This window comes from Pongo pygmaeus, chromosome 10 (assembly GCF_028885625.2).
Source record: "Pongo pygmaeus isolate AG05252 chromosome 10, NHGRI_mPonPyg2-v2.0_pri, whole genome shotgun sequence".
NCBI classification, from domain to species: Eukaryota; Metazoa; Chordata; class Mammalia; order Primates; family Hominidae; genus Pongo; species Pongo pygmaeus.
The window spans coordinates 10073855-10097399 of NC_072383.2; the positions used below are offsets into that span (position 1 = coordinate 10073855).

The 23545-nt window shown below is 37.4% G+C and overlaps 1 protein-coding gene across 2 annotated transcripts in view; it reads right to left on the bottom strand.

The window, feature by feature from the left end:
* CLEC2A (C-type lectin domain family 2 member A) overlaps nt 1-23545 on the bottom strand; it is a 29738-nt gene that overhangs the window by 4039 nt on the left and 2154 nt on the right. The window contains exons 2-5 of one of the 2 annotated variants that reach the window (XM_054445138.2): nt 18843-18926; nt 14515-14681; nt 9164-9267; nt 5211-6170 (exon numbers count right to left, since the gene is read on the bottom strand). In XM_054445138.2, coding sequence (XP_054301113.1) covers nt 6056-6170; nt 9164-9267; nt 14515-14681; nt 18843-18926 — 470 coding nt within the window. In that variant the 3' untranslated portion in view covers nt 5211-6055. Of the gene's footprint in view, nt 1-5210; nt 6171-9163; nt 9268-14514; nt 14682-18842; nt 18927-23545 lie in introns of those variants that run through there. The other variant, XM_054445139.2, reaches the window with a different exon arrangement.

A 23545-nucleotide genomic window follows, 5' to 3' on the forward strand; every position in this document is an offset into this window, starting at 1 on the left:
AATGCAGTCCCTGCTTCTGTATCATTCCCCATTGGCTGGAGTTAGACCGCACAACCTAAACTAGTCCCAGTTGGCTAAACACTTAAACCTTCTATATAAGGTAGGCATGTGATGGGGGAGAAGGAGGGAAGGGAAGAGGTCTGCCTGTGGAGCACGAGAAGGCTAAACTTTTTCTGAATAAGGAAAGGAATGTAGAGTGAGGCTGAGACATGTCTGGGTGTGTCAGGGCACAGCAAGAACAGGAGGGCTGTTTGCAGAATAGAAACAAGAGAGTACAAGAAGGTTGGGCCTCTGAACAAAGAACAAGGACATTACACAATTAAACCCTTTGAAGAGGAATTTATAATCTCTGGCAATTTCCCTCTTTGTTTTTTTTTTTTTTTTTTATAATTCCTCCTCTTCAAATTTTTCTAACATAATTTGGCTTTGCTGTTCTTCTTGATCACCTAGGAGTAAGAATATGGAGAAGGAGAGGTAGGGGAGGTTTTTGTGAGAGCTGTTTCTATAAGCCTTTGTACTAGGCCTCGGGCACAGAATATGATACAATATCCTACAAGAATAAGCACACCTATTACAATGGCAAAAGAAGTAAGGATTAAGGACATAAGTCCTTCCCATTTGCTGAACCATTTTTCCATTAAATTAGTGAAGGGATCATTTATTCCTGAATTCTTAGCTAGTTCATTGGATAAAACAGGAAGACATTGTAATGCTTTTGTTATGGTTCCATTGGAAGCAGTATTATTAGGTATAAAAGTAGAATATTGAGTTCCAATCATGAAACAGACCTCATCCTTATCTGCTAGTATCATATCTAATGTTATTCTATTTTCCCAAGCCATTTGGCTGGTGGGTCCTAACTGTTTAGCTGTTCATTTAATAGCATCTTTAGTATAGTTAACAAATTGTTGCTGGTTATAATAGATGTAATTTATCCAATTTACATTTTTATTTATAGTTAACCACCAGAATAGCAGGGACTCAAACCCAGCAATTATTTGATTTTGGGCCTTAAATTCATCTGGGACTCCTCTCGGGACTCCAGTGGCATCTATATAAACATGAGGGTCAAAGGACCCATGAGGGACATCTCTTGTTTTATGACCCTTTGTTTTTATCCTTTTTGGTTAATGAAATGCCAGGGTGAAAGAAGGGATGGCCAATTGGATCAGAGCACAAGTGCTGCCCCAGCTACTTGGCAAAGTGTTCAGCAATGGTCCGCCACAATACTACCATACATCCACTTGGCGATGGATCAGGGCAGACTGATTGGTTAGCTCTTGGAATGACTTAAGCTCACTGCATCCCTTTAGGTCTCCGAGAAATGCTAAGTTTTCTCTCTGTCATGAGAGACACAAGGTAAAACTGGCATCAGGAGATGGAAGCTGGATGGACCTCGGGGGCTGACCCACAGGGTGCTGGACTTTGGGGAATAGCAGAGAGAGAGCTCCGCATGATTCATGACCCCAGGCTGTGGGGTGTTGGGAGAGAGCTACCTTACAATCTGTGCCTGGTTGGCTGGAGGACCATACGAGTGGAAAGGGGATGATTTAGGCCTCTGGCCTGCAGTGCACGCAAGTGTAACAATCGTTTTTGTTTAGAGTGCAGATGGAATATTTAATCCTTTCCAGCCCGGCATTTGCATCTTTGTACCCCATCTCTAGAGCTATGATCTGCCTTAAGTCTTTTACCCCTACAACCATTACCTTAATTGGGTGGTTCTAGAGATGGGAGGAGAGCGCTGAGCCTGGTATGTTTGGGGAGAGTGTTGGATCCCATATGTTCTCCAGACTCTGGGTCTGGATTTCTTTATTGTTCTTAGCCAATGCTCTAGCTAACTTCAGAGAGAAGATTCCTATGGGGTCCCATCCTGTAACATTTGCTCCTAACCAATACCATTCAAATATGGAGGGTTCCTGGGCCATTGTTTGGAAATTATCTATAATTAGCAATAAGGGGTTACACTGCAATGACTTACAATTTGGTGGGGTGGGACCATGAATAAGTCAGAGTTTCTGTTTTAGTCCTCGCAACTTCTTTGAAAAAGGGGGCCTGGCTGTCCACCATCCATATTGGGTGGTCCACCAAAACATCCATCCAGTCACCACAGGGACTTTTTAAGGCTCCATACTTATACTTGGTTGACTCATTATGGTATGGACATAAATACTTATCTACATTTGATAGCTGCCTTTGAGCTTGTTCATCTCCACATGAGATAACAAGCATCAAACTCGAGGGTTAAGAGAAGATTAGTTTGAGTCACATTGATGACGAGGTGACTTTCTATTGGAAAGAAAAGGGAAAATAAACAAGTGATTATTAAGCCCTTTTTAGAGTTAGTTTGGTGGGGGTAGGCCCTAGAGTGATGGCCCATTTTTCTCTGATTGTGGAAGTCTCTCCTTTCACTCACATGTGGTGTGTCCATCCCCTTTCAGCTGTGCAGTGGTTTCCATAGTCAGGAGCGCTAGATAGTGTCCTTCCTAAGCTGGTTCAAGTTTTCCTTCTTTCCAGCTTTTGATGAGAACGTGATCCCTAGGCTGGTGCTGATGTGCAGGGAACACCAAGGGTGGCATCTGTGCTAATAGGCCTTTAGTTCAGAGACAAGAGAAAGTGGAAGACAGTCCAAGTATATAGTTTTTGAGGAACTGATCTTTAGTTTCAAATGTAGGAATACCAGCAGTGGAGTGTAAATAAGGCAACCCATATAGCATTTCATAAGGAGATAAGCCAATATATTTTTGATGGGCAGTTCAGTTTCATAACAAGGCAATGGGGAGGCATTTAGTTCATGGGAATAAAGTCTCTAGGACTAATTTGGTTAGATGGTTCTTCGGAGTCTGGTTCATTCTTTCTACTCTTCCTGATAAAGATGGGTGCCAGGGGGTATGGTATTCCCATTTTATTTCTAATACTTGGGCTAACTTTTTAAAAACATGTGCAGTGAAATGAGTCCCATTATCTGACTCAACATTTTCTATTAATCCAAGCTTAGGTATAATATTTTCAATTAATGCCTTAACTCATTATTAGCAGTCACATTTGAAAAGGGAATAGCTTCTACCCGGTAAATGAGATGATCCACTATTACTAATAGGTATTTCAGGCAACCGATTGGAGGCATTTCTGTGTGATCAACTTGAACACTTTGAAATGGTGTTAGTCCTGGATTTCTTCCCCCAAGTGGTGATTTTCTTGGAGCCCACTTATTAGTTTTTTTTTTTTTTTTTTTTTTTTACACGTTAGACAGCTATCTGTAACTTGTTTGGCTAGGGTATAAATTCCTATACACCCATAAACTCTGCTGTGTCACACATAGTTTGGGGTCCCCAGTGGGCCCCTTGATGCAGCTGAGACAAGACTTCCCTCATGAGGGGTTTCGATAACATTTCCCTTTGATCTGGTAATACCCATTTTCCTTCTTGGTTTTCTGTAGCTCATATTTTGATTAATTTTTCCTTTTCATTGGGAGAGATAATGGGGACCGCAATAGGGGGAGGAAGACAAGGGGTTAAGTGAAAAACAAGCACTTCAGAGGAAATAGCAGCCTGTTTGGCTACCTGATCTGCAAGGTTATTTTTCTGACTTTCAAAGGAAAAGCCTTTTTGGTGTCCTGGAACACGGACAATAGCTGTCTCTTTGGGTAACTGGAGAGTATTTAATACTTGGGTAATTAACTCTTTGTGGATGAGATCTTGGCCTTTGCTGTTAATAAGACCTTGTTCAGTCCAAATCTTCCCGAAGGTATGAGCTACCTCAAAGGAGTAGTTAGAATCAGTATAAATGGTCCCTTCCTGGTTTTGCAAGCATTTTAAAGCCTGCCTTAATGCAAGCAGTTCACAAGTTTGGGCAGACAAATCATTAGCCAATCTTCCTGATCCTATTTCTACTAAAGCTTCTCCATCTATTATTGAATACCCATTATGTCTTTTTCCCTCAATTACCTGGGAGGAGCCATCTATAAATAAATGCCACCCAGTTTTGAAAGGGGTGTCTTCTAAATCTGATCTGACTTTTGTGTGGTAGTTAATTAAATCTAAACATATGTGTTATCTTTTTAGGTTTGGATACCCTGTTAAGAAACCTGCTGGGTTGAGTGAGTTATCAGTGGTTAGTGTTAAATCATTTCTTTCTATTAGAATAGCTTCGTATTTTAAGATGCCTGAGTCAGTGAGCCACCTCCCTGCCTTTTGGTTTAAGATAGTTCTAACTTGATGGGGTAAGCTTACCACTAATTTTCCCCCAAAGGTTAACTTCCTGCTTTCTTCAGTCAGTAATGTGGTTGCTGTGATAGACTGAATGCATTTGGGCCACCCACATGTACTAAGTTTAAAACCTTTCACAGGAAGGCTACAGGCTGCCTGTGGCTTCTGTGTTCCTGGGTAAGTACCCCTAAAGCCACCCCATTATTCATGTTAACAAAAAGATGGAGTGGTTTTTCTAGAGAGGGTAAGGCTAGAACAGGGGCAGTTATAAGCATATGTTTTAATTCTTCAATTTGATGAATTTCTTCAGAAGTCCACAGAAGATGGTCAGGTTTCCACTGGGTAAATTTTTGGTATAAAAGTTTAGTTTTTAGAGCATATGAGTGAATCCATAAGCAGCAATATCCAACTAATCCTAAAAATTTTTGGAGCTTCTGCTTAGTTTGAGGCAAAGGTAAGGATCTGATTCCTTCTACGGGTCTAGGACAATAAAGTCAATGTTCTTTTTGAGGGGTATTTCCTTGTCTTAAAGATATTGTTGAAGTAAATGTTCAGTTGTATGTGATTCTCTTGCAACATTTCTTTAAGCCAAAGTCACTGTAGTTAGTATTTTTAAATATTTACATGTATAGAACACATACTTTTTTTAACTTCTAAGCTGTACTTCTTGGCTGGCCTATCAATATACATCCATTTAAATTGACTCATTACAATCATCATTGTAGTCACAGGTCACCTAATGGTTTATTGTTACTTTATTTGCTCTGAATTCTTAGTAGAATTAGGATTTTTCTAATTTTTGCCCATATTGGAGCAGATACGTATCTTGCATTTATAAAGTTCTGTCTATAATCCTTCATGTATTCAGCAACATTCGGTTCTTGTACAGAATACAAGTTCTGTATTCTGTAACAGAATAAGTGAGGAAACCACTTCTGCATAATTAGCTCTTCTTTCAATCTTGAAGTGTGATAGTTATTTTCTTTTTTTTTTTAATCCTCAAAGTCTTTTTATTTTATTTTATTATTATTATACTTTAAGTTTTAGGGTACATGTGCACAATGTGCAGGTTAGTTACATATGTATACATGTGCCATGCTGGAGTGCTGCACCCATTAACTCGCCATTTAGCATTAGGTATATCTCCTAATGCTATCCCTCCCCCCTCCCCCCACCCCACAACAGTCCCCAGAGTGTGATGTTCCCCTTCCTGTGTCCATGTGTTCTCATTGTTCAATTCCCACCTATGAGTGAGAATATGCGATGTTTGGTTTTTTGTTCTTGCGATAGTTTACTGAGAATGATGATTTGCAATTTCATCCGTGTCCCCACAAAGGACATGAACTCATCATTTTTTATGGCTGCATAGTATTCCATGGTGTATATGTGCCACATTTTCTTAATCCAGTCTATCATTGTTGGACATTTGGGTTGGTTCCAAGTCTTTGCTATTGTGAATAGAGCCACAATAAACATACGTGTGCATGTGTCTTTATAGCAGTATGATTTATAGTCCTTTGGGTATATACCCAAAGGAATGGGATACCCAGTATCCCAGTAATAGGATGGCTGGGTCAAATGGTATTTCTAGTTCTGGATCCCTGAGGAATCACCACACTGACTTCCACAATGGTTGAACTAGTTTACAGTCCCACCAACAGTGTCAAAGTGTTCCTATTTCTCCACATCCTCTCCAGCACCTGTTGTTTCCTGACTTTTTAATGATTGCCATTCTAACTGGTGTGAGATGGTATCTCATTGTGGTTTTGATTTGCATTTCTCTGATGGCCAGTGATGGTGAGCATGCTTTCATGTGTTTTTTGGATAGTCATTTTCAAGTTTTTTCTGCTCTATAAAAAATATTTAGGTTTGCTGCAAATCCACTTGATATCAATAAATCCTCTGGAACTATGGACTCCATCAGCATTCAAGAAAGCAAAGGATCCATTCCCTATAATTTCAAACCTGAAAAAGAACATTCTAAATCAGTCTGGGAACAACTTACAGCTGTAATCGAAAAGACAATTAAGAATAGAGTGATTTTACATATATTATACCAAACACTGAGCTCCCAGAAAATATACCCACCCATCACCATATGCTGCACTAAAATATCTGGCATATTAAGGGAAAATAAGACTGAACATAAGTGTTGGAGTTAAAATCTGCAACCCTATTTAGAACAACTTGTAGATAGGCAGATAGACACATATAGATATACAAAGACAGGGGTAAGACCCTTCTTTCTTTCCATTCTTCCTTCCTTCCTTGCTTCCTTCCTTCCTTTCTTCTTTCTTTCCTTTCTATCTATATGCAAGGAGAGAGTGTTTGCCAAATTCAAAGATTCCTGAAATTAAAAAAAATCCGTTTCCTGGCGTAATTTTAGGCAATGTACTTTTTCAAAAAGTAAAAATAAGATTTATATTTACTTGGTACTTTTGAAACATACTGCAATAGAAACCTAAGAGACTGCTTACAATATTGTTTTTTACATTTCATTCTCATGGATAGGAAGAATCAATATTGTGAAAATGGCCATACTGCCCAAAGTAATTTATGGATCTAATGCAATACCCATCAAACTACCTTTGACATTCTCCACAGAATTAGAAAAAAACTACTTTAAATTTCATATGAAACCAAAAAAGAGCCCATATAGCCAAGACAATCCTAAACAAAAAGAACAAAGCTGGAGGCATCATGCTACCTGACTTCAAACCATGCTACAAGACTACAGTAACCAAAACAGCATGGTACTGGTACCAAAACAGACATACAGACCAATGGAACAGAATAGAGACCTGAGAAATAACGCCACACATCTACAACCATCTGAACTTTGACAAACCTGACAAAAAGAAGCAATGTGGAAAGGATTCCCTATTTAATAAATGGCGCTGGGAAAACCGGCTATCCATACACAGAAAACTAAAACTGTACTCCTTCCTTACACCTTACACAAAAATTAACTCAAGATGGATTAAAGACTTGAATGTAAAACCCAAAACCATAAAACCCCTAGAAAAAAAACCTAGGCAATATCATTCAGGACATAGGCATGGACAAAGACTTCATGATGAAAACGTCAAGAGCAACAAAAGCCAAAATTGACAAATGGGATCTAATTAAACTAAAGAGCTTCTGCACAGCAAAAGAAACTATCATCAGAGGAAACAAGCAACTAACAGAACGGGATAAAATTTTTGCAATCTACCCATTTGACAAAGGTCTAATATCCAGGATCTACAAGGAACTTAAATAAATTTATAAGAAAAAAAAAACATCAAAACATAGGGAAAGGAAACGAACAGACAATTCTCAAAAGAAGACATTTATGCAGCCAACAAACATATGAAAAAAAAAGCTCAACATCACTGATCATTAGAGAAATGCAAATCAAAACCATAATGAGATACCATCTCATGCCAGTCAGAATGGCAATTATTAAAAAGTCAAAAAACTGAAGATGCTGGTGAGGCTGTGGAGAGATAGGAATGCTTATACACTGCTGGTGGGAATGAAATTAGTTCAACCATTGTAGAAGACAGTGTGGTGATTCCTCAAGGAGCTAGAACCAGAAATACCATTTAACCCAGCAATCCCATTACTGGATATACACCCAAAGGAATATAAATAATTCTATTATAAAGACATATGCACACATATGTTTATTGCAGCACTATTTATAATAGCAAAAACAAGGAATCAACCCAAATGGCTATCAAAGACAGACTGGTTAAAAAAAAATGTGATACATATACACCATGGAATACTGTTCAACCATAAAAAAGAATGAGTTCATGTTCTTTACAGGGACATGGATGAATCTGGAAACCATCATCCTTAGCAAACTAACACAGGAACAGAAAACCAAACACTGCATGTTCTCACTCATAAGTGGGAGTTGAACAGCGAGAACACATGGACACAGAAAGGGGAACAACACACACTGGGGGCAGTAGGGGGTGGGAGAAAGGAGAAGAAGAGCATTAGGACAAATAGCTAATGCATGTGGGGCTTCAAACCTAGGTGATGGATTGGTAGGTGCAACAATCCACCATGGCACACACATACCTATGTAACAAACCTACACATTCTGTACTTGTATCCCAGAACTTACAGTAAAATAAAAATATATTTTTAATTAATTTTCTTCGTTGATAACCAAATCTTTTCTTATTTATAAGTATAATTAGTCCTGTCTTGCATATTTCAATATTTGTTTTATTGGTTGCTTTTTTTTAATCTAGCACGTTACTAAAATAATAAGGCAGAGATACATATGTATCCAAGAAACAGTTATATAAATAAAAAAGTAAACTAAATAAAAAATAAACAAAAATTAAAAAAATAATATAATATTGCTTATGATGAACATCTGGAAAGCTAAAGACAACTACACAATCCTCAACCATTTTAACCCAAGAAACACTTTTAAAAATTTTAACCCACCCAGGAAATGCTTACAGAAATAAAAATAAATAAAATAAGCAACAAATAAATAAAAATAAATAGTATTCATTGTGGTGGGCATTTGGAATGTTAAAGACATCCATAAAGTCTTTAACCCTTTAAAGACAAAGAAATCTTATATACACTTTAGTTGGAAAGAAGTACAAGTAATACATGAGTTTTGGCTTAAAATTTGCAGAATGATTAAATTTGAATTAGCAAAATAGCACTAATTGTCAAGCAAGAGTTTGACAATAAAGATAAAATAACAAATAAAAATAAAAATGGAAGATTTCACCATGTGTTATTTAACAAGTTGAGAAGAAAATGGGTTGCTCTAGGGTATGCTCCAATGTGAAAGGGCATATGTCATAGATTGTAGACTGAAAAGATAATTACATATAGAAAATAGAAAGATTTGTTTATAATAATACAACTCAAAATGATTTAAAATTTTTCATATGACACACCAGAATAAGAACATTCCTAATATATTGGAAACTCACCAATCATTGAATGTGGTTCCATTTGTCCATTTCCAAGAATCTCCTTGTTTCCTGCTTAGTCCAATCCAGTGCATATCAGTTCCTGCGTACCTCTTCAAAAATTCCTTTCACAAAGCAAAGGGAATCAGCGATTACTTAATAGGTTACAGCACATTGCTGAACATGCTTCCCACCGCAATTATTCTATCTTTTAGGATTCACATTCTAATTTGTCTTCCCTGATGCTTCTGTAACAACAAACAGCACAGATGTTGATATTTGGGTTAGTTTTATCAGAAAGATTTTCATTTTGCTTTTTTGCATCTTAAGTATCTCCAAATAATTGGGCTACAATCAAGTCATTGATACCCTTTAGTATGAATGTCATTGATATTGTATGTTTTTTCATATAATCAGAGATAAAACTAACTTCTATATGAATATAATTTACTGCAATGAAATCTATTAAGTGATAGCTTTAGTCACTCCTCTATTGGCTTTTTGCTATTAAGCCACAAACCTTTTAATTAGCTTTTTGTTCTTTTAACTTTTAGTTTAGGTTCTGTGATATATGTGAATGTTTGTTACATAGGTAGACTTGTGTCATGAAGGTTTGTTTTACAGATTATTTCATCACCGAAGTATTAAGCCCATTAACCAACAGTTATATCTGTCATATCTGCCATCACATAATTCTGGGTTAATTATGGCAATGTGCTAATTGAGATCAATAGGAGAGGACTGGAAAGTTTTTTATGTACATCATTTACATAGGCACTGAACAAACTTCTGTGTTAAACAGAACAATTAACTAATTAAAAGTGAGTCTTACCCAATCCAAATATAAACTGTCAGTACTAGATCAAAGATAAAAGTAGACAGACTCATTAGTTCACAAAAGTCATTTAAAAATTAACTCATCCATAACAAAAGAATCATAAATCAATCATGTAAACACCACTGCAACCATTGTAGTTCTGGTTTTAGCTCTTTGAGGAATTGCCACACTGCTTTCTACAATGGTGGAACTATTTTCACTCCAACCAACAGTGTATAAGTGTTCTTTTCTCTGCAACCTTGCTAGCATTTGTAGTTTCTTGGCTTTTTAATAATATTCATTCTGACTGGTGTGAGATGATATCTCATTGTGGTTTTAATGTGCATTTCACTAATGATCAGTGATGTTGAGCTTTTTTTCATGTTTTTTGGTGAAATGTATGTCTTCTTTTAAAAAGGGTCTGTTTATGTCCTTTGCCCAATTTTAATAGGGTTATTTTTCTCTTGTAAATTTGTTTTAAGTTCCTTAGAGATGCTGATGTTAGACTTTGACAGATGCATAGCTTGCAAAAGTTTTCTCCCATTCTGTAGTTTGTCTGTTTACTGTGTTAATAGTTTCTTTTGCTGTGCAGACACTCAAGTTTAATTAGATAACATTTGTCCATTTTTGCATTTTTTTTTACCATTGCTTTTGTTGTCTTTGTCATGAAATTTGCCTGTTTCAATGTCCAGGATGGTATTGCCTAGGTTTTCTTCCAGGCTTTTTATAGTTTGGGGTTTTACATTTAGGTTTTTAATCCATCCTGAGTTGATTTTTGTATATGGTATAAGGAAGGAGTCTTGCTTCAAACCTTTGCATATGGCTAGCCAGTTATTCCAGCACAATTGATTAAATACGGAGTTCTTTTCCTATTGCTTGTTTTTGTCAGCTTTGTCAAAGATCAGATGGTCGTAGGTGTGTGTCCTTATTTCTGGGCTCTCTGTTTTGTTCCACTGGTCTATGTGCCTGTTTTTGTACCAGTACCATGCTGTTTTGGTTACTGAGGCCCTGTAGTATAGTTTGCAGTCAGGTAACATGATGCTCCTAGCTTTATTCTTTTTGCTTAGGATTGCCTTGGCAATTTGGGCTCTTTTACGATTCCATATGAATTTTAAAATAGTTTTTTCTTTCTAATTTCTTGAAATTAGTAAATCATTGGTAGTTTGACAGGAATAGCATTGAATTTCTGTCATTCCAGCCAGTTCAGCCTGGTTAAGAACTCTTGTTGGAGAACTGGTGCAGTTGTTTGGAGAACATATGACACTGACTATTTGAGTTACTGGAGTTCTTGCATTAATTCTCTCTCATCTCTGCAGTGGGTGTTAATTTAACTGCAGTGTATATTTAGTACAGTCAATAGACCTCTTTTCTGTTTGTTTTCATAGGGCTGAAGCTTTGTGCAGGGTCTTTATTTGAAGGTGACTTCTTTAGTTTTAGAGGGGGTTATGTTAGTGAGATATTTTTGGTGTTGAAGCTTTGAGGTGTGATCCAGTAGGTTGCGCTTGGACATATTTGTCAGTTGGGAGACTTTTGATCCATTGTGTGGCTCCCTTACGTTTCCTCACAGTTGCAGCCGTGTTCTCTCTCAATGTTCTGAAAATGTGGGTTTCTCTCCCCCTTGAGTGCTGGCTGTAGATTGTGGCTTGGCAATCCTAGGCTGCCCACTGCAGCTCTTGGGTGATCTCAGTGTTTATGTTTCTTCCCCAACTTGGAGGCAGCAATGGAAGAGACCTTAGTAGTGGTTAAAGCCAATGGTGTTTTGCTTTTCTCCTGGGAGCTTCACTCCAGAGAGATGCAAGTAAGCAATCATTCAGTGCAATCAGCCCAGGATGGAGGGTCTCTGCTGTGGGCCCAAGCTGGGGGTTCCATGTCTGGTGATGAGCAAGGTGGGTGGGCAGAGCCTGTGGAGATGAACTGGACTCCTCTCCTGCAACTTGTTGGAGGTGTGGATGACAGACTTAGGGTCTTTGCTCCTTCGTTAGTATGAGGGCAGCAAGGGCAGTTCAAGTGCAGAGGCAGCGGCAGAAAGGATTCCTGTTGCCCCTGGAGGCTCTAAGACATTCCAGAGCTGCTACTGGCTCAATAGCTCTTGTGAGGGGGGCTGGAGGCCCAGGCCTGGAGGACCCTCCTGGTGAGGAGGCAAGGAGATGGGCACCCATGTAACAGTCTGGTCACTTTATCACAGGGCTGCTGTGCTATGCTGGTGGCCATCTCCAGTCCCTATTTACCTCGGATTTTCTGATACCTGTAGGTACCAACAGTGAAGCCTGCAAAACAGCAAAGAAGGTGGCTTGCCCCTCCCTCTGTGAGCTCTGTGCCAGGGAGGTACATACCTATTACCAGCCCAAGCACACCTGTAGGAGGCAGCTAAAGATCCTGGTTGGAGATCCTGCCCAGTGAGGAGGAATGGGATTGGGTACCCACTTAGAAGGGCAGTCTGGCCACTTTTTTGTAGAGCAGCTGTGCCGTGCTGGGGGACCACTTCCACCCCTGGTCAACTTGGACTCTCCAAAGCCTGAAGGCTGGATGGCTAAGTCACCCAAAGAGCAACGATGGCTGCCCCCATCTCCCTCTGGGAGCTGTTTCAGGGAGGTGCAATGCTGTTATTGATGGCTGGCTAGAACTCCAAGCCAGCGGGTCCTATCCTGTGAGATGCCATGGAAGTGGGTCCTGCAGAATGTCGCTGCTAAGCCTCCTGGATTCAGCCCCTTTACTAGGGACTCATAAGGGGGGTCTAACCTCCCTCTTTGCTGGAGTTTCAACTACTTTTGCTGGGAAGCCTGGAACTCCTGGCTATCTGAGGCTCCCAGGTCTCTGCATGTGCCTGAGCGGCTGCTCTTTTGAAGCTCCACTTAGCTGTGTGTGTCAGACTGAAGGCCCCGGTGGAGGTGGTTCACAAGGGGATCTCCTGACCCAAGGGTTGCAAAGATCCATGGGAGCAGCATGGGTTCCAGGGGTTGCACATTCACTCACCACTTCACTGGGTGAGGCAGTTCCCCTGGCTCCATGTCGTTCCCAGGTTGGCCATCAACCTGCCTTGCTTTTCTCCATTGTCCATGGGTTGAGCTGTTTCCTTGATTAGTTCCATTGTGTGTACCCTGGATGTTTCAGTTCAAAGTGCTGTATTTACTTACCCCTTCAGTTCCTCTCTGTGAGAGCTGCGCACACCAGTTACTTGTAGTCGGCCATCTTGGCCACTCCCCAACCCACAGCTTTTCTTTAAAAACTAATCTGTTTTCTTACTCTGTGTCCCTAGAGTTCATGTCTCCGTCTTTGCCCTCTTTACTTCCATTAATTCACTCGCTTCTTCGAAGTGCACATATTTCCTTCATATCCTGGTCTCTAAATTCTAAGAGCTGTGTTTTTTTAAAATTTTTTCTGTCTATGCTTGGTAGAATGCAAATTGAAAAGGGTTAAAAAAATCTACTTAATAATCTAAGAACATTTAATGAAGACATTTAGATACATAAACAGTATGCATTGTGGTAAAGGACATGGCATCACTAGTCATCTTGCCTGGGTTCAAATCCCAGCCCAACAACTGATGGCTGTATCATTGGCTGGGTTACATAACATTTCTGTGGCTGACTTTCCTCATCTTTAAAGTAGGGAGAGTTATATAACTCCTTCATGGGTGTTAGTAGATTACATGAGATTTTATAGTTTCAGTGATTAGAACACGGTTTAGCACACATTGTCATATACAGTTGACTCAAAACAGTGTGGTAGTTAGGGGCACTGACCCCCTGTGCAGTCAAAAGTCTGTATGTAACTTTTGACTCCTCAAAAAAGTTAACCATGCTGGGCATGGTATCTCATGCTAATTCTAGCACTTTGGGAGGCTGAGGCAGTAGAATTGCTTGATCTCAGTTTGAGACCAGCCTGGACAACATAGTGAGACCTCATCTCTACAAAAAATAAACAAAATTAGCCAGGCATGGTGGTCTGTAGCTGTAGTCCCAGCTACTCAGGAGGCTAAGGTGGGAGGATTGCTTGATCCCAGGAATTCAAGGCTGCAGTGAGCTGAGATTGCACCACTGCACTCCAGTCTAGGTGCCAGAGTGAGACTTTGTCTTAAAAACAAACAAACAAACAAACAAAAAACAAAAACAGAAAACTTAGCCACTAGTAGCCTGCTGTTGACCGGAAGTCTTACTGATAACATAAAAGTAAATTAACACATATTTTCATGTTATTTGAATTATATGCTCTATTATTACCATAAAGGAAGCTAGAGAAAAGAAGATGTTATTAAGAAAATCATAAGGAAGAGAAAATCTATTTACTATTCATTAAGTGGAAGTGAAGACACCGTAAACGTCTTCATCCTTGTTGTTTTCATATTGAGTAGGCTGAGGAGGGGGAAGAAGAGGAGGGTTTGCTCTTGCTGTCTCAAGGATGGCAGAGGAAAAATAATCCAGGTATAAGTGAGCCCACACAGTTCAAACCCATGTTGTTCAAGGATCAATTGTATTATAGTATTAGCTATTATTGTTTTATTATGTTTTTATACAAATAATCTCTGAAATTACTGAAGACTTTTGTGTTTTCTTACCATGTCTTCTTGTGTATCAATCTGAGCAAGTTCTGCTTTCTGCAAACTACAAAATATTTTACTGGCTGTCCAATTTCTGGTATCATCAGAAAAATAGAAACACTTATCTCTCACTCCAAGCCAGTCCCCTGAACATGCCACAGGTTTAGCATGCTTGGAGCATGTGGCTGAAAAAAAAGAAAGAAATGATCAGATAAAGCATAAGTCAAAAAGTGTTTCTACTCATTCAGGTGTATTAATTTTACTTTTTGCTCCCACAGTTTGAGGCCTGTAAGTTAGCTTCCCCCCCGCCCCAGAATTAGGATGAATTAACTTCCTTTGTCTGTAAGGAAGATCATTTAGTGATCAAGCAATATATACTTTTTTCTATTTCCCTGGCTTCTATTTTGAGAAATGGAACCACTAGCTTCTCATAATCTATATTAATATCCTGCCAAAAACAATGCATAAAATGTAGCTATAAATTCTGCAATCAAGGTAGAGTGCTGGAGATCTGCATGTAATTTAGGCTTCAGAGGTTAGGGTAAGAAACGGAGGCTTTCCTCTACCTAAGAAAACACCCAAGCTAGGAAAGTGAAACTCGCCATATAGGACAACACATAAGTGAAACATAATAATTAGTGAAACATTTGTTTCATTTCATTAACATCCAGGGCTGAAGAATATGGAATAATAATGAAAGCACATTGTTTGGAGATCTACTGTCTCAAGGTTATATTTAGGTGCTAAGTATTCAGAATAAGACAAGTCCATGCATTCCATATGTTTGAATAAATTAATGCAAGTAATAAAGAGCCAACTATAGGCTCAAATGTAGGGCAAACTCCAAAGGCTGCACCCCCTACTCCACCATGATTTATTATTATTATTATTTTTTTTTTGTAGTGCTCAGAAGTGGATACAGGCTACTACACAGGGTGTAAGATATAATGTGTTTCAACTCTCTCTCTCTGCTCTTTTTGTTTTGTTGTTTTAAACTTTAAGTTCTGGGATAAATCTGCAGAGTGTGCAGGTTTGTGACATTGGTATACATGTGCTATGGTGGCTTGCTGCACCTATCAACCCATCTTCTAGGTTTGAAGCCCCGCATGCATTAGGTATTTTGCAATCTACCCATTTGACAAAGGACTAATATCCAGAATCTACAAAGAACTTAAACAAATTTACAAGAAAAAAACAAACAACCCCATCAAAAAGTGAGTGAAGGATATGAACAGACACTTCTCAAAGAAGACATTTATGCAGCCAACAGACACAGGAAAAAATGCTCATCATCACTGGCCATCAAAGAAATGCAAATCAAAACCACAATGAGATATCATCTCACACCAGTTAGAATGGTGATCATTAAAAAGTCAGGAAACAACAGATGCTGGAGAGGATGTGGAGAAATAGGAACACTTTGACACTGTTGGTGGGACTGTAAACTAGTTCAACCATTGTGGAGGACAGTGTGGCAATTCCTCAGGGATCTAGAACTAGAAATACCATTTGACCCAGCCATCCCATTACTGGGTATATACCCGAAGGATTATAAATCATGCTGCTATAAAGACACATGCACATGTATGTTTATTGTGGCACTATTCACAATAGCAAAGACTTGGAACCAAACCAAATGCCCATCAATGATAGACTGGATTAAGAAAATGTGGCACATATACACCATGGAATACTACGCAGCCATAAAAAAGGCTGAGTTCATGTCCTTTGTAGGGACATGGATGAAGCTGGAAACCATCATTCTCAGCAAACTATCGCAAGGACAGAAAACCAAACACCACATGTTCTCACTCATAGGTGGGAATTGAACAACGAGAACACGTGGACACAGGGAGGGGAACATCACACACCAGGGCCTGTTGTGGAGTTGGGGGAGTGGGGAGGGCTAGCATTAGGAGATATACCTAATGTAAATGACGAGTTAATGGGTGCAGCACACCAACATGGCACATGTATACATATGTAACAAACCTGCATGTTGTGCACATGTACCCTAGAACTTAAAGTATAATAATAAAAAAAAGAAAGAAAAAATAATAATCGCCATACTGACTGGCCTGAGATGGTATCTCATGTGGTTTTGATTTGCATTTCTCTACTGACCAGTGACGATGAGCTTTTCTTCATATGTTTACTGGCCACGTAAATGTCTTCTTTTGTCTTTCTGCTCTTTTTAATCAATGAATAAATGAACATAAAAACTTATTGTAGAAACTCTTGTCTATGTTTAACTTCCAGATGTTTAGACAGCAATAACATTAAGCTCTAAGACCACACTGACAGTAGAGACTATAAACAAGAAGACTATCAGTATTCTTGAGAATGACCGAAACCCAACCCAACCCAACCCAACCCAACCCAATCAAACCAAAACAAAACAAAGAGCAGTGCTACTTAGCCAAATTTAAGTGCTAAATTCAGCAAAGCATGCATATGGAAAATCAAGTACTGGGGACTATTTGGCCATGGCTCAGGAATTAAATTCTACTTTTGGATCTTTTTCACAAAATAAACCCGTAGAACCCAGAGGAAATTTAACAACTTCATTTTTACAAATATTGCAACTCCAATGAGACAATCTTGCAACAGGTCACATATGCCTTTATTTCTTTGTTTTTTTCATTTAACTTAATATGATAGTGAAGGAGTTCAGAACATGATGCCCCGAAATATGTCACTCAGGCATATAGACTCTTTTGAGTTAAAGGAACTTTTAAAACAGCAGATGCAAGAGAAAACACTCTGAGCTTCCTTCTTTTTCTTATAAGCAGGAGATAAAATACCTATGTGAAAGATATCTTCTCTATACCAGAAGGAAAGCAACATTCTTATAGTCAAGGATAGGTAGTTGAGGCCAACGGAAATGTGTGCAAACAACATTTGTTAATTTAACATTTATCTTTCCGGTCACTTTTCTACCTAATTAATTACCCTAGATCAAACCCCTTTGTCTTGCACATTTTCATAATTTATTACCCTTTGTTGAATTCAATATATAAGTGTTCAACTCTACCTGCATCTTTAGGCTTTCATAAGGAAGACATGCATGTCATGTCAAACTTATATTAACTAAACGCATGTGCTTTGCTCAAGTTGATGTGTCTTGTGGCAATTTCATTCTCAGGCCCAGCAGAAAACCCCTGAGAGAGAGTAGAAGTAAGATTTTGCATCCCAACTAATAGAAATAAATAAAGTTTTATAGAACAAACTATTAGTGATATAACTTACTCTTGATTAAAAAGAAATTAAAGGAAGGCTACAATTATGAAGGTCAAGCTGCATGGTTTTTAAAATTTATCAAGCATTAGAGTTATACAGCCAAGGTTTTTGATCCTAGGTCTGGAATGTATTATTTGTGAGAAGCAACTTACTTGTTCTGTCCTGTATATTTTTTGACTGTAAATAGATTTTCTTATACCTGTATCCTTGTCTAATGAGGATTAAATACAAATAACAGAGTATAGTGTATTTAACATTGGCTCACTAATTCACAAACTCTAAAAAAGAAAATTATCTGTAACAAGCCCATAGAACTGATGTTTATGTAGGATTTTTAAAATAAATATAGAAATTGATCCCCCTAGTTTTAAAACTTGAAACTTACATTTGTCTTATTTGAGTTCCTTCTTTAGGAATCTGACCTTTAGGCCTCTCAGATAGTAACAGGAAACTGAAAGTCACCAGATCACCACTTCCAGACAAGGGACTCCTCACCGTCATGATTGTCTAACCGACCACCGGCTCCCTGTTGACCAACTCTTCTTCCCTACCCCTCCCTAATTCTGTTGGCCAGGCCTAACATCCTCCTTATCTCTCCCTAATTCTTGTTTTCTCACACATAGTTACCTTTCTTTCCTGCTATATGAACGCCTAATTTTAGTCAATTGGGTAGATGAATTTGATACTTATCTCCCATTCTCCCTGTTGACACCACCCAAATAAAAATCCCGTTTCCCTGGGAATAGTCATTGTCTCCGGGATTGGCTTTCTGTACCCTGAGCAATGGGACCTAGACTGAACCCCTGGCATTTCAGTAGCATAGCTATTGCTGTTGCCATCTGGTGGTCATCTAAGAATTTAAGATTATTTTTCTTAAGCATCAAGGACTATAAAGTCAAGAACATAATTCTATTGTAAAACTGAGAGTGTTTTGGGGAGAGGCAAGGATTATGGTAAAAACTGTTGAACTGGTAAAAATTTGAGGACAAGTGTCTATAAAACCCTTTAATCACTCTAGATCTGGGAGATTTGGAGTTAAACTTGAGATATACATGGACCCGTCAGGAGTGAAGAACCATAGAAAGTGTATGAATTAAACCACTCACCTATCATAATAATGCAAACTGTAGTAATAATAATAATCAGGAAGCACATAAGGCCAATCTTCCAGTTTTGTATCAACTTGCGAACTGCAAATTAAATCAACACATATTATACAATTTCTGAATAAACACTGACTCGATATTATTACTGGTATATTCCTCTCCTATAATTGTTAATCAGGAAACCCTCAATCAAGTATGTACATCTCAAAATAACAAAGGATAGCAAACCATCACAAAGTGCAAGGAAGATAAGTACCAAAAAATGATTGCTATAGCTGTTCAGCTGGAGAGAGTGGTGAGTGGAGAAATCACTGAGTCTTGGGGGAATGAGGAAGGAGAGGAAAGTTGACTTAAAAGGTAGAAATAGTTTGAATGGGGGATTGTAAGCAAAAAAGCATAAAGATCCTCAAAAGGTCCATGATTAGAACAAATGTTTATAACAGATACATAAGGCAATAGAATTAAAGACAGGAAAGAAAAGAGTGACAAGGTCATGGCAGAAGACCTTAAATGAGAGATATATTTTTCTTTATTCTTTAAGCCATGGAGGAAAGAAACAATGTGTTTCAGCAAGAGAATATTCAAGATAAAAGCACTAATTTATTTATCTGTGGTAAGCAAACAAAATCAGAGAAGACTCAGGATTTGACACTCGTGGAAATGCTATGAGGTTAAGAACAAATAATAATTCTATTAATGATAAAGTAATTGTAGCTGATATATCATTAGTAGATGTAGAAACAATCTAGGAAGAACGTGTGTGTGTGTGTGTGTGTGTGTGTGTGTGTGTGTACAGTCATGCATAGCTTAGCAATGGGGAGATATTTTGAGAAATGTGCCTTTAGGTGATTGTGTCATTGTGGGAACATCATAGAGTGTACTTACACAAACTTAGTATAGCCTACTAACACCTAGGCTATATATTACAGACTGTTGCTCCTAGACTACAAACCTGGATAGCATGTTATCGTACTAATTACGTCAGGCAATTATAACATAATGCTAAATGCTTGCATCTAAACATAGAAAAGGTACAGTGAAAATACTATACAAAAGATCAAAAATGGTACACCTTTACAGGGCAGCTTCATTGTAATCTTATGGGACCATTGTCATTATGCAATCTGTCATTGACCAAAACATTGTTCTGTGGTGCATGACTATATGTGTATATAGTGCATATATGCATAAACACAGATTATATATATATGTACGCATGCCTATATGCATATATATGCTTTATATGTATGTATATCTACATGTACATACACATACATATGTTTAAATATTAGAAAAGAGGACTTGAAGAAAGAAAAATTTAAAAAGAAGTCAAAACTTTCTCTCTTTCTTCAGAGCTTAAAGCAGCCTTAGTGAATGAAAACTAAAAAAGTTACAAGTTTTCATGATCACCAGACTACAGATAATGTGCAATAAAGTAATTTCAAGATTGGATTAAGAGAAGCCAGATTCTGAGATGTTTACAAAGAGAATGTTTGATAGGAAGAAGAGTTTGGTAATTTATCTTACATCAAGAGAAACAATAGCTAAAGATAGAAAACATAAAATGTGGGATTTTTTTTCAATATTAGGGAGAAATGAAGAACAAGGAAGACGAAAAGATAAAAACCACTGCACAAATTTCAGACACCCAAAAGAGTAATTTATGGGCAAAGCCACATCTTACACAAATGGTATTGAAACAATTGAGAAAAAAAGGCTTTACCATACTACAACATCATTTTACAAAATTTATTTAAGACATATCATTGACCTGAACATAAAACCTGAAACCATAAAATTTCTAGAAAACATAAAATAGTTTGTGACCATAAGAATTAGTAAAGCTGTCTTAGAGCGAGAAGAGAAAGTACAGTGTAAAATTAAAAGAAACTGATAAATTGAATTTAATTGAAATTTAAGGGCCGGGCACAGTGGCTCATGCCTGTAATCCCAGCATTTTGGGAGGCCAAGGCGGGTGAATCACCTGAGGTCAGGAATTTGAGACGAGCCTGGCCAACATGGTGAGACCCCTTCTCTCCTAAAAATACAAAAAATTAGCTGGGCATGATGGCAGGCACCTGTAATCCCAGCTACTCGGGAGGCTGAGGCAGGAGAATACTTGAACCCAGGAGGCGGAGGCTGCAGTCATCAGAATTATGCCACTGCACTCCAGCCTGGGTGACAGAGTGAGGCTCTGTCTTCAAAAAAAAAAAAAAAGAAAGAAAGAAAGAAATTTAAACCTCCGCCCATTTCAAGATACAAGACACTGTTGTGAATATAAATATGCAAGTTACAGCCTGGGAGAAAATAGTTACAATACATGTATGCAAAAAAGACTAGTATCGAAAATATTAAAAGGTCTGTAATTTAGAGATATAGTACAAACAACTTGATAAAAAAAAGAACCAAAGTCTTGAACAAATACTTACAAAAGAATACACGCAAGTGAGCAATAAGCACATAAAAGATGTTCCATATTATTAGTCACAAGCAAAATGCAGAATAAAACCACAATGGAATATGACTACATGCCACTTGCACTGTTAAAATGAAAAAGACTGACAGTACCAAGTGTTAGCAGGATATAGGGGAACCAAAACACATACATAACTGGTTGAAGTACAAAAAGGTATAAGTGTTTTGGAAAATTCTTTAGCAGTTTTTATTTTTAATTAAAATACATGTCCTTCATTCCTGTTCTGGCATGCGATATTTGCAATAGATTGGAAGTCATCCCTACCGTTCTCACAGTGACAAAAAAAAAAAAAAGCTGAAAAAACTAAATAAAAACAACACTTCTAGCATACAGAAATAGTATTGACTTGTTAAATGTGCTCTTTTAAGTAACCCTCTTGAACTCTGGTATTATTTCTAATAGTTTTCTAGTGGATTCTGTTGGTATTTATTTTTATATAATCAAATTATCTGAAAATATTGCAGACACAACTCTTCCATTGCAATCATTTTCCTTTATAATTCCTTTTGTTTTCTTATATCAGTGGTTGCCTTGAGCATTGTACTACGCTATTGCTAAACAGTAGTAGTTACAGTGAACATTTTTTTCTTATTTTTAATCTTAAATGGAATGTTTAAATTTTCATTATTAAGCACTGTAAAAATGCTGTATAAATTTAACATACAACATTAGCAATTTAAAAAAGAATTTTTCTATTCCTAGTTTCTTAAGAGGGACTTATCTCAGATAGACATTGAATGTTATCATGTTTCCTTGTTGTTATCAAATGCACTTACTGAATAATTGTGCGGACTTTCAAAAATGTTTAATAGGGTAGCTTGCACTGATATTCTGATATCAAAGCATTCCTAAGATAAATCCACTTGAATATGAATTTTTAACTGCTTTGTTGTATATAGTAAATAAAAATTTTCTTGGAATTTCTACTTCTAATTTCATAAGAAGATGAGTCTGTTTCTTTTTGTCTTGTTCTGACTTTGTTTGGAAATCAAAAAGTCTATTAAGTCGGGGTAAATTTCTCATTTTGCTATTTTTTGAAGCAAGATGTCCAATACAAAAATTAGCTATTTCTTGAAAGATCAGTAGATTACTCAATTTTAGTTGCCTTTTCAATTTATTTATTTTTAATTTCTATAATTCTATAATTATTTATTTATTCTCATTACATTTTGGCATTTTATATTTTTTAGACCTCTACATTCTTTTTTTAATATTTATAAATGCATTAGTGTTTTAGTTTGCTAGGCCTGCCATAACAAGTTGTCACAAACTGGGCGGATAAAATTAACAGGAATGTATTGTCATACAGTTCTGGAGACAAGAAGTCTGAAATTAAGATGTTGGTCGGATGGGTTCCTTGTGAGGCCTGTAAGGAAAGAATCTGTTCCAGGCCATTCTCCTTGGCTTGAAGATGGCATTCTCCCTGTATATGGGTCTGTCTCTAAATTTTCCTTTTTTATGAGAACACCAGTAATATTAAATTAGGTCCCAACCTACCGACCTAATTTTAACGTGGTAAAGACACTATCTCCAAACCAGATCACATTCTGAGGTAGAGGGGGTTAGAGCTTCAATATATAAAATTTTAAGGGAACAGAGATTGCCCCATAATAATTGATTAATTATTTCCATAATGTTTTATTAAATTTTAATATTTGTGGCTTTTGTGATTATTTGTACTTTTTTGATATTTTCTTTATTGTATCTTCTTCTGTAAACTTTTAGACATCTAGTTCTCTAGTCTTTTCTAGTAGCCACCATTTGATTTGTTATCCCTCTCATTTCTTCTCTTTTTCACTAACGTTTCCTATTACCTCATTTTTTAGTTTCGTATATTTTTATTTCACGCTATTGTGCCAAGATGCATGTTTTTTCTTATCTATTTTGTTTGCACACTTTTGAAGTTTCAATTTGAGGTATTTGGCTTTTATTAATTTTAGAAGTTGGAATATTATTTCTTCAAATATTTCCTATCCACTATTCTTTTTCTCTCTCTGTGTCAGATTCTTGTTATCTAGAAGCTGGCATTTCTACTTCTATTTTTCATATCTCTCAGCTTTTATTTTGTATTTTCTAATTGTTTTCTTTTCTGTCATGTTTTTAATAGCGTCTCCTAGGTCTTATTCTTTCTTAATCAGCGTCCATTCTACTAATTAACTCCTCAAAATGTTCTTTATTTCAAACATTATATTTCTATAATTATTATTTTCACTTGGTTTTTATTGTG